Here is an 11,900-nt window from a genome sequence, read left to right on the forward strand (position 1 = left end):
AAAAAAACAAACTGAAGCAATTTCTTTAGTCTATTATTTTATTCAATGCAGTGATTTTATCTTAAGAATCTTAACTAAAAACCTACTCAAGCACACCCAACATAGCTCTACATAGCTATAAATAAATAACATTTTATCTTCTTTTAATATCTATTAACAATTTGATTGATAACTTTCTCAATATCAACAGAAACTATATAGCATAAAATACTTGCAATATATACAAAACATTTTACAAGAGAACACGTCACGTGTGTCTCTTAATATTGCACAAGTATGCGTCTTGCAGTACAAATTTATATCTTGTAATGCATTTTCGAGGGCGCATATCATTACCAGTGCCACTGGCATCTGTGGATACCCTCATAGTAGAGTACTTTATCACTGACTTGAATACATGGGCAACAAAGATTAAATTGATACATTTGTAGCATAAATACAGAAGGTGGGACATCCAAAAATTACTATAATGACCTTCTCATCAAAATTAATGTCTCTCATTGTTTTGCTATGTCAACATAATGTCAATGACAGCAAAATGTCCCCAATAATTGGGGTAGCTATGCAAACAAGTGACAAGTATAATAGGTTACACACCCACAAAGAGTGGCCAAGAAAATTAAAATAACATGCTACATATATGGTATGCTGTATGTATTAAATAATATGTATACATAACTTTACTATTGTATTTATACTGTAGTGCTAACATTTGTTAATGAATTATTCTCAAATTTTAGAAGTTCAACCATGAGCGCACAAGAATTATTGATTAATTATAGGCCTATAGTTAGAATAGAGTACTACAGTTTCTGGGGACACATTATATTACTAGTAGCAAAACAAAGAGAAAACAATATTACTAACACTACCCCTATAGGAAAAGCTTATAATTTTGAATGAAGGTGCTCAAACTACGGACATATTTGTATAGTTAAAAAAACAATGAATTACATATACAGTAGTAAGATGCAGCATTGATAATGACAAAGCTTGCATCAGAAGAATTATAATAATACCGTAATACCCAGAAGAAATGTAAAAGATATAAAAAGACTTTCATCATACAGTAACTCTTTGGCAGTAACATACTTCAACCTCATGGCCTTGCAGCAACACAAGTGCACGTCGTTATTTAACAATTATTATATTTATAACTGTTTTAGTGCCAAGTTACTTTTAAAACAATGTTTCCATTAAATAGAAAAAAAAATTGCATAAACCCTGTAATATAAAGAAATGATGGATGCAGCAGAATTAGGCCTAGAATGTTAGTTAGTTCGCATAGACAATTATTGAAAGATTCAATGAATACATTTCATTAGAATGTGTCTTTAGAATTCAGGAGGCATCCTTAAGAATTACAATGATTCCAGAGTGTGGCAGTTCTATCAGCGCTGGATGTTAAGAATGTGAAATGGTTTGGATGCCATCGACATTGAATTATCTTGTCTTGATGGGTGGCTGCGACGGCACTTGGCAGTGGTTTAGTCAGGTCACCTATTGTAGAAAAATTGACATTGTTGTAGAACTCATAAGGAAATATAGCCTGTAACATAGTGGTTAACATACAGTACTTGCCTTCCCATCTTAGAATAGTTTATAAGCATACTATAGTTTTAATTTGTCATGCTTTGTAAATCAATCAATCGTTCGATTTATATAGCGCCATTCCAACATTCATTGCTCATGGCGCTGATGGGGAGTTAAATGTCTATTGGGTATGAGCTGAACAAGTCATCTTAGATTTACACATAAAAAATCAAAGAAAATTGGATGTTTAAATGCAGTAGAAATCCTATTAAAGGGGCCCCTATCAGGAAGTAACAAACTGTTCCTTTAATAGGGGTTCCTTCCTGAATAGGGGTTGGTCATAGTGTTAAAACATATAATGTCCTTGGTTGATCCAAGAAAAAGTACCCCTTTAATAGGGGTGTCACTTGAATAGGGGTGTCACCTGAATAGGGGTGTCACCTGAATAGGGGTGCCACCTGAATAGGGGTGTCACCTGAATAGGGGTGTCACCTGAATAGGGGTGTCACCTGAATAGGGGTGTCACCTGAATAGGGGTGTCACCTGAATAGGGGTGTCACCTGAATAGGGGTGTCACTTGAATAGGGGTGTCACTTGAATAGGGGTGTCACTTGAATAGGGGTGTCACCTGAATAGGGGTGTCACCTGAATAGGGGTGTCACCTGAATAGGGGTGTCACCTGAATAGGGGTGTCACCTGAATAGGGGTGTCACCTGAATAGGGGTGTCACCTGAATAGGGGTGTCACTTGAATAGGGGTGTCACTTGAATAGGGGTGTCACCTGAATAGGGGTGTCACCTGAATAGGGGTGCCACCTGAATAGGGGTGTCACCTTAATAGGGGTGTCACCTGAATAGGGGTGTCACCTGAATAGGGGTGTCACCTGAATAGGGGTGTCACCTGAATAGGGGTGTCACCTGAATAGGGGTGTCACTTGAATAGGGGTGTCACTTGAATAGGGATGTCACCTGAATAGGGATGTCACCTGAATAGGGGTGTCACCTGAATAGGGGTGTCACCTGAATAGGGGTGTCACCTGAATAGGGGTGTCACTTGAATAGGGGTGTCACTTGAATAGGGGTGTCACTTGAATAGGGGTGTCACTTGAATAGGGGTGTCACTTGAATAGGGGTGTCACTTGAATAGGGGTGCCACCTGAATAGGGGTGCCACCTGAATAGGGGTGTCACCTGAATAGGGGTGTCACCTGAATAGGGGTGCCACTTGAATAGGGGTGCCACTTGAATAGGGGTGTCACCTGAATAGGGGTGTCACCTGAATAGGGGTGTCACCTGAATAGGGATGTCACCTGAATAGGGGTGTCACTTGAATAGGGGTGTCACCTTAATAGGATGTCACCTTAATAGGGATGTCACCTTAATAGGGATGTCACCTGAATAGGGGTGTCACCTGAATAGGGGTGTCACCTGAATAGGGGTGTCACTTGAATAGGGGTGTCACCTGAATAGGGGTGTCACCTGAATAGGGGTGTCACTTGAATAGGGGTGTCACTTGAATAGGGATGTCACCTGAATAGGGGTGTCACCTGAATAGGGGTGTCACCTGAATAGGGGTGTCACCTGAATAGGGGTGTCACTTGAATAGGGGTGTCACTTGAATAGGGGTGTCACTTGAATAGGGGTGTCACCTGAATAGGGGTGTCACCTGAATAGGGGTGTCACCTGAATAGGGGTGTCACCTTAATAGGGGTGTCACCTGAATAGGGGTGTCACCTGAATAGGGGTGTCACCTGAATAGGGGTGCCACCTGAATAGGGGTGTCACCTGAATAGGGGTGTCACCTGAATAGGGGTGTCACCTGAATAGGGGTGTCACTTGAATAGGGGTCTCACTTGAATAGGGGTGTCACCTGAATAGGGTGTCACCTGAATAGGGATGTCACCTGAATAGGGATGTCACTTGAATAGGGGTGTCACCTGAATAGGGATGTCACCTGAATAGGGATGTCACCTGAATAGGGATGTCACCTGAATAGGGATGTCACCTTAATAGGGGTGTCACCTGAATAGGGGTGTCACCTGAATAGGGGTGTCACCTGAATAGGGGTGTCACCTGAATAGGGGTGTCACTTGAATAGGGGTGTCACTTGAATAGGGGTGTCACCTGAATAGGGGTGTCACCTGAATAGGGGTGTCACATGAATAGGGGTGTCACCTGAATAGGGGTGTCACCTGAATAGGGGTGTCACCTGAATAGGGGTGTCACCTGAATAGGGGTGTCACCTGAATAGGGGTGTCACCTGAATAGGGGTGTCACCTGAATAGGGGTGTCACCTGAATAGGGGTGTCACCTGAATAGGGGTGTCCCATGAATAGGGGTGTCACCTGAATAGGGGTGTCACCTGAATAGGGGTGTCACCTGAATAGGGGTGTCACCTGAATAGGGGTGTCACTTGAATAGGGGTGTCACCTGAATAGGGGTGTCACCTGAATAGGGGTGTCACCTGAATAGGGGTGTCACCTGAATAGGGGTGTCACCTGAATAGGGGTGTCACCTGAATAGGGGTGTCACCTGAATAGGGGTGTCACCTGAATAGGGGTGTCACCTGAATAGGGGTGTCACTTGAATAGGGGTGTCACTTGAATAGGGGTGTCACCTGAATAGGGGTGTCACCTGAATAGGGGTGTCACCTGAATAGGGGTGTCACCTGAATAGGGGTGTCACCTGAATAGGGATGTCACCTGAATAGGGATGTCACTTGAATAGGGGTGTCACCTGAATAGGGGTGTCACCTGAATAGGGGTGTCACTTGAATAGGGGTGTCACCTGAATAGGGGTGTCACCTGAATAGGGGTGTCACCTGAATAGGGGTGTCACTTGAATAGGGGTGTCACCTGAATAGGGGTGTCACCTGAATAGGGGTGTCACCTGAATAGGGGTGTCACCTGAATAGGGGTGTCACCTGAATAGGGGTGTCACCTGAATAGGGGTGTCACTTGAATAGGGGTGTCACCTGAATAGGGGTGTCACCTGAATAGGGGTGTCACCTGAATAGGGGTGTCACCTGAATAGGGGTGTCACCTGAATAGGGGTGTCACATGAATAGTCCAAAAGAAGGGGGTTCTACTGTAACATTAAATGATGTAATTAACCACATCCTCAAAACTTACCTTGTAAATCACAAAGTACAACTTTACTATCATAGGACCCGCTGAGAAGGTAGTATGCATTTGGAGAGAACCTTACAGTACGTATTTGATCAGTATGAGCTTGGTAGGTTTGAAGTACACGCCCACCGCGTATGTCATACAACATTGTTGTGGCATTCTCTTGGCCAGATGCCAACAAACGGCCAGATGGATCAATGCAGACAGATGCGACTGAACTGCCTGTAATGGTACATTATAAAAGTTTAGTGTTAAACGCATGAATAGGTTATTTATCATTATTTTCATTGGTTATTGGTGGGGCATATTATTCCCTTTAACTTGTCCACTGTATTCATGATGTGTATACAGTACATACCCTGGCCTTTGTCTGATCCAGGACTACCAATAATGTTGATACATTTTGGCACTCGTAGATCCCAGAACCTCACTGTCTTGTCCTCAGAACCTGAAGCCAAAAGATGGCCTGACCAGCCAAACAATGATAGAACATGACCTGTGGAAAAACAATGAACATACAAATTGGTATTCAGCAGAGCTATAATTATTTGTTTATACATCCTTATGGTAGATTTTGGTCCTACTACAGTAGAAAGTAAAAATTGATCAGAATTCCCATGTTGGTGGATAAATACATTAGAATTCGTTTGGGAACTTCCATTAAGGAAGGGATTTAGGTTTAACACTACTGGCCAATCCATATTCATAATAAGGGGATACTTTGTTGGGTCCTGAAAGTATCAGTGTTTATGAAAGCATTGTAGTTTCTGTTAAATATGTGAAATTGTTGGTCAACCAACCTGTGTGACCACTAAGGGAATGAAGTGATCGGCCTTTATTGCACTCTGTTACGTAAATACTACAGTTACCAGCTCCTCCACTCAGCAACACCGTTCCATGTGGACTATTCGGTTGGAATGTCAGATCACGAATCGTCCCATCATGCATTGATAACTCTGTATCAGGACCTAATTAACAATATATAAAAGAAAAAGCTTGTATATTTACAGTATCTATTTTACAAAACTGGTAATTGAATAAAAACCTTTAATACGGTAATAGCAAGCTCATGATTTGGACTGGACATGGAAACCACTTAAACTGTGTCGAAGAATAGTGATGAAGCATGTCCAAACCTCTGTACAATGAAAAAACATGGCCCAACTGATGAAGCATGTCCAAACCTCTGTACAATGAAAAAACATGACCCAACGTGTTCATACAGTAGGTCATTGCAAATTGGATGGTTAAAAAATAACTCTTAATACTACTATACACAAAAAAAGGAAAAGGAAAAAAATAGTACCTTCTGCATTACACTTTTCTGCATTAAACCGCAGTAATTTAATCAATTTGTCATTAGATCCCGTAGCGATTATGTCATCAGTGTGATTCCACGTTACGCAGTAAATAGACCCTTTGTGATGGCGGTTACGTTTGAATAATACTTCTGGTTGTCTCGGTGGCTGTGGTGACCTATGACACAATCAACATTTGATTATTAAATACCTAGTAGGGATGGTTATAGGTGCCTTCTGTATGCTGGGTTATTCAGTAGTATGCTTAGATAGGTTTTCCAGGGTATTTTTATTGTAAAAATAGTTCCTCCAAAGAACAAACAAAATTGCATCGTCTTAAGCTCTGTTTAACAAAAAACTAGTTTGACCAATGATGTGCCCAAATATAATAGTGAAATGTCCAGATATGGTAGTGATGACATCATTGTGTCTATATATAGGCACATTTTTTGTAGACAGAGCTTCAGTGAAGATAATTACTTACGTTGAAATGTTAGATGGATAAGCGCACACACGCAGGGTTTTTGAGTTGGATCCGACGGCATACATAGATCCGGACGTGTTAAACGATATAGCACGTATAGCTTGAACATCTTCTAGCGTTGTCAGGGGGATGTACTCAGATTTATTGTTTGGAATCTGCTGTTTAGAATTATTCAATTAGCATTGTATAAAATAGAGTTATTTGGTATTTTGACAATAATCACAGTCTACTTTGAAAACCAAGGTGCTCTCCTACTATAATTAAATACATTTTGAAAATCATAATATGGCATACGACAACAGCTATAGTACAGTACATACAGCAAGATTGTGCCGTTTACTTACAGTAGCAGGGACTAGCTTAGCACCTGAGAATGTATTAAGAGCAATGTGTGTTCACACTGTACTCCTAACATAATTATTTTACCAATATATTGTATTTTTGTCTATAATATGTTTCCATATATTCATCCCTGTTTATATTGAAGCAAAGCTACTTGCTGTATCACTGAGTGAGATAACATAAAAGTGTGCATGCTACACAGTAGACAAATATATTGTATTTTATAAATGTCTCTATACCAGTGTATAGTATCATATGTTTGAGTTGCATGCTGACTGAACAACAATAACAATATTATTACAATTTTCCAAGCATATAAAAATATATAAGATTATTTGGAGATCACTAACCACATCACTATGCATATCAACACCGCCACCAATTTCTACATGCAGTGGTTCCGAGTTTAGGTGAAGCATTTTAGGTGTGTCGCCACCGGCAACGTCTGTGTTTGTAGATTTTGAAAACCCCAGGGAAGGGTTTAAAGATAAAGTATCAAGTTTGCTTAATTGGGGAGTTTCTTTTCCCTGACTTATATACGTTAGGTTGACAATATTCCCTCCTTTCCCAATGATTTCCCCAACTGAGGTATCTAGATTTTGCATCGGTGGTGGTGTGTGTTGAGGGCGGCCTGACTTGAGGAGGGGAATGGATGCTGGAGCTGTGGGTAGAACCGGTGATGCGTCAGGTTCTGGGGTTGCCATTTTATCCATCCTGTTACATTTAGGTGTACTAGAGTTGAGACCAAGTGGGGTAATAGAATATGTTGCTTGATGTGGAGGGGTAAGCGGGAGTTCCTAAAAAAAGAAAAATAATTACAAAACAATAAAGCATGCCACAATACTACACAAGCAAGCATAACTATTGGATTTTCTAACATTAGATATAAAGTGAAAAACAAATATTTAAATGTGTGTAAAGTATAAGGTGCCAAATATGGTTGTTTGCAGCTGCCACTACTTGGATAGCGATCTAAATTTACGATTAATTAAACAATAATGAATGGAACAAATAATCAGGTCAAAGTGCATTCAGTGAACCGCCGGTGCATAACATACCCTGCAGGAATTTTAAATTGTATAATTAAAACAATATGAAATCCCAAGAATATACTGTTGATAGTTTTGTGCATATTTAAGATTAAGACTACAAAAGTGCCATTGTGACATGATGGTAAAAGTCCTTGCTTATTATAATATGATGTATAATACTGTATGATAATACTGATGTATCAATGTTTGGCATAGGGTTCTTTAACCCCCCCCCCCCCCCCATTATAGTGATTTTAAAATTGAAAGTAACTGAATCCATTATTATATCATTTAATCATTAATTTAAGAAGATTATTATAGGAGGTATCAATACAGTTATTGATGATTTTAGTGGACATTGAATTAGGATGGCATTGTGAAATGCAAAGTATATTTAAAGCTAAACAAACCTACTAAAATTAATTATTCATTCAAGAAGGGCCATTCTGGCTATTGATCATTGGTGTAGATATTAAATGGACCATAGGTAATGGAACATCTGCTTGTCCCAACAATCTCAAGGGCATTATAACTTGTTTTATATAAAAGAAATTCATGTGCAAAATTTCTTAAGAACAAATTGCATTGCTTTAATTAACCCAATAAATTAATTAACCTTATTATGAGATGTCCTGAAGGCAATCGTTTGAATCTATACAATTATATTTCATGTACCTCAAAGGAGAAAGTGATACAGCGTTTTTGAGTAAATATTAAGCATGTGTCCTGAGATTATTAATCAATAATTAGACTCCTTGCCAGGTGACATTCTGTCTATAACAGACAGAACAGAATAAAATATTTTCATTGAAAGTGTCTGGATGTGAAAACTAGTGTTAAAAGTAATTACACTATGTTTATAGTAATTTTCATATGTTTGATGTTTATAAGCTTTCCAACAAAGCTTCTGAAATTATATATTTAAGCAGTAATTTTTGTTTACACCATGAAGATTAACAAACCACAATGGAGTAAATATATTGTGATAATATTGTATACAGTAATAAACATCTGAATTAACATACAGTACAAATATATCAAAATAGTGGACAGCTTTTTTATAAGTTACTAGAGGTATCATGGATAAACTAGAATTAGTGACATATTAAATACTTAGTCACATGTAAAAATATTGACAAAAGAAATATGGTGGAATTAAAAATAAATAAATTTGATACTATACTTCAATTACAGAAAGTGGTAAATAATAATTAAAATAGTAAAGCCTACTTGATTTGGCACAGGTGTCATATTTTTGTTTATCCTATTATTCGCAACAATTCCCGTAGAGGGTGGTCTTGAATCTGTTGACTGATATGGTGTTGACGTTCCATGTTGTGGTCCCTCGATGACAGAGGCAGAGCCGATAGCGCTGCTTTGGTCCAGTAATTCTCGTTGAAGAGCCTCGCGTCGTCTTTCTTGTGCTTCCATTTGTTGTCGCAACTGTTCTCGTTGCATTTGGTGTTCCTGATACATGTTATGCATGGAATTTGCAACAGGATCCGCTACAATTGGCTAATGAAATTAATTTTCAATTTAATTTAAAACATTTACTTTATACCAGATTCTCAAATGATGAACCATTAATGTTTGTACAATCTTTTGGATCATATTTAAGAATTTTAAATATTCCTTACCTGTGGGGTTTGCCTTAATATTGGAGACGCTCTGTTACTAATCCTAGTAGTATCAGGAGGACTTCTCTCGACAGTCTCAGTAACCTTCGGGAGTGGTGTTGGCTTACTTGCACTTCCACCTCCCATATGGAAATTACTGAAGGAATGGGACAACGGATTGCCATTCAAAGAACCGCGCAACTCCTCTTCACGGCGCGCTTGTGATATTAGAGCCTCCATAGATGGTGTAAGAGATTGCGAAAGCCGTTGAGGTCCTGCCGACCAAGGTCTACCGCGGTATAGCGTTGGCGTGGAAGGAGACGGAGATGAGCCTCTTCTTATCGGGGTGGGTGTCATCGGTGTAAGGATTTGTTCTGACCAAGAAGTCTTAGGTTTTAAAAGTTTGTCGCATTCAATTTCTAAACTGCGTTGTTCAAATGGACAACCAAAGGTTTCCTTTGGAATACTTTGAAGCCATGACAACAAACTAAGATCTGCGTCATCGCAGCTGGTTCCATTCAGAAGGTTATCAAATGTCTGTGATATGCCTTTCACATTCCTTGATGTAGCTTTCTGTTGGCAGAAATCAACACATGCTTCAAATAAAAGTCCTTTCATCAGAAGTTGACACAAACGATCTGAACTGCATTTAAAATCACCTTCCACCGAGTGTTTATCAACAGGTAAGAATTTACTGACCAGTGGACAGACATCATTAAAACACTGCATCCGTGCGATACTTGGACTCCAGTTTTTAAAATCCACATGATCTGCCAACCTTGGTATCGTCAATAAAAGACAAAGGTTATTGTAATCTTCCTTCGATGGGCAGTAAGGTTCCAACTCTTTCAAACAACTTGCAACTTCTTCAGCCGAGAGCTCCATTTGGTTTTGAAAATCTTCACTTTGCATACACAGCATTTCTAAGTATTTATGCTTTAATATTTTGTAACGGAAGACGTTTTCTTCAAAGGTAGGGATGCCTTCTAACGGCTGGATGAATTCCAGGACATCATCCCACTGACCATCTAAGATCAGATGACGCAGGAACAATACATCATCTGAAAATAGTCCATTCACAACACCACTTTCTTTCTCAACTGTTCTCATGGACATCAGCAGTTCTCTGGAACTCAGGAAGTCCAGAACGAGTTTAAGAATGTCAGACTCCTTGATGGCAATCTTAGTGAAAACCATTTTGTCTGTAGATGTGGTCAAACCAACTGGATACAGTAGTTAAAATTCAAATAGTATTTACTCAATCCACTGAAACAGCATCTGAAAGAAAAAAACACCAATCATTTATATTGATTTTGGAAGATAACATAAAAGGTTATTTATCTATAGTGATGCAGTAGATTTCAATAATATGGCATTAGACAGTGCGCAAATGTTAATGGAAATTTATGATTTAAATACTGTAATGAATGCCTTAATAGATATCTAGATCATGTACAATACTTACTTTAACGTAGACTAGACTACTGCACAGTACAATTATCAGATTAAAAACAATTCTGAACATGTACCAATACAAAATTGCAGTGTGAATATTTTATGGTATAAATTATGAAATTATTTTTCTGAATCTATGTAACATATTATTTATGACTGAGTAAAGGTTTGGTAACAGCTTTCGGCTCATATTGCTTGTTCATGCATGAAACTTTTACAGTTAATATTTTACAGAACATTGCATTTTGTTAAAAGTCCAAAGGTTAAATAAAGATTTGTCTAGTGTAAAAATATTTATATATATAGACCATTTTTACCACCATGTAACATTCATTGTTCAAAATGGGATAGGCCTAGGCCTAGCCTCTAACTAGTAGGCTAGAGTCCCACAAAAAAAAATGGTTGAGATTTATTTTTGATAAACAAATTTGATAAATGAACAAATTGTTCATTTAGTTTACAGGTTAGATCTAGAAATGGTGGGCCTACTGTACCTAGGTAGGCCTAGTGCAAAATGATTAGGCCTAGGCACGATAGTCTAGGAGCAACCACAGCCGGAGGAAAGGGACACCACCCCCTCTCTAATTATATTTTAAAATAGGCTGCGCCTAGCTAGGCTAGGCCTCGCATGATTAAAACATGACATGATTTGCTAGCCTAACTACGCTAAGTAGATTTCTAGCAGTAGATAGAGGCGTAGGCTAGCATAACAACAGAACTGCACTGGTAAAAAAAACAAAATAATACAATAAACTAATTTACCTTTACATTTTAAAGCAGATGTTTAGTACGGATTTTTCCGTTCAATTTTCAATTTTAATTTTTGAGTCATCAAAATTTAACCTTTGACATTGTGCTGCGTGTTAAAACAAGATTATAAAAAATGGTCCAATAAAGATTGGAATTAATAGCCAAAATTCTTGATATTAATAATACACAAAAATAAAGGTTTAATTGATTTTTTTAATTTTTTTTTTGTAAATAAAAGTACAACCACCAAGTATGAAATAATAAT

The 11,900-nt window shown here is 38.4% G+C and overlaps 1 protein-coding gene across 4 annotated transcripts; it reads right to left on the bottom strand.

Moving 5' to 3' along the window:
* Positions 1-14: 14 nt before the first annotated feature.
* Positions 15-11,687, bottom strand: LOC140047314 (WD repeat-containing protein 47-like). 4 transcript variants are annotated; one of them, XM_072092252.1, is made up of 10 exons: positions 11,648-11,687; positions 9,452-10,708; positions 9,045-9,329; positions 7,134-7,580; positions 6,442-6,596; positions 5,966-6,135; positions 5,460-5,627; positions 5,018-5,155; positions 4,663-4,881; positions 15-1,500 (listed from the first exon to the last, which is right to left on the bottom strand). In XM_072092252.1, exons 2-10 carry the CDS (start codon positions 10,625-10,627, stop codon positions 1,355-1,357), a joined length of 2,904 nt encoding a protein of 967 aa, XP_071948353.1. In that variant the 5' UTR covers positions 10,628-10,708; positions 11,648-11,687; the 3' UTR covers positions 15-1,354. The 4 variants fall into 4 exon arrangements, with proteins under 4 accessions (XP_071948353.1, XP_071948352.1, XP_071948355.1 ...); XM_072092251.1 differs by having other exon boundaries at positions 6,442-6,599; XM_072092254.1 differs by lacking the exon at positions 7,134-7,580.
* Positions 11,688-11,900: the final 213 nt, after the last annotated feature.

The sequence above is a fragment of the Antedon mediterranea genome, chromosome 4, assembly GCF_964355755.1.
Source record: "Antedon mediterranea chromosome 4, ecAntMedi1.1, whole genome shotgun sequence".
In the NCBI taxonomy this organism is placed as follows: domain Eukaryota; kingdom Metazoa; phylum Echinodermata; class Crinoidea; order Comatulida; family Antedonidae; genus Antedon; species Antedon mediterranea.

What these genes read in the sequence shown, in the direction of transcription:
- LOC140047314 (XM_072092251.1), bottom strand. Translation starts at nt 10,627, where the DNA reads ATGGTTTTCACTAAGATTGCCATCAAGGAGTCTGACATTCTTAAACTC. An exon ending in TGACACCTGTGCCAAATCAA is followed by an intron (nt 7,581 to 9,044) that starts GTAGGCTTTACT and finishes TTCTTTTTTTAG; the next exon opens with GAACTCCCGCTTACCCCTCC. An exon ending in TTGATATGCATAGTGATGTG is followed by an intron (nt 6,600 to 7,133) that starts GTTAGTGATCTC and finishes AATTCTAAACAG; the next exon opens with CAGATTCCAAACAATAAATC.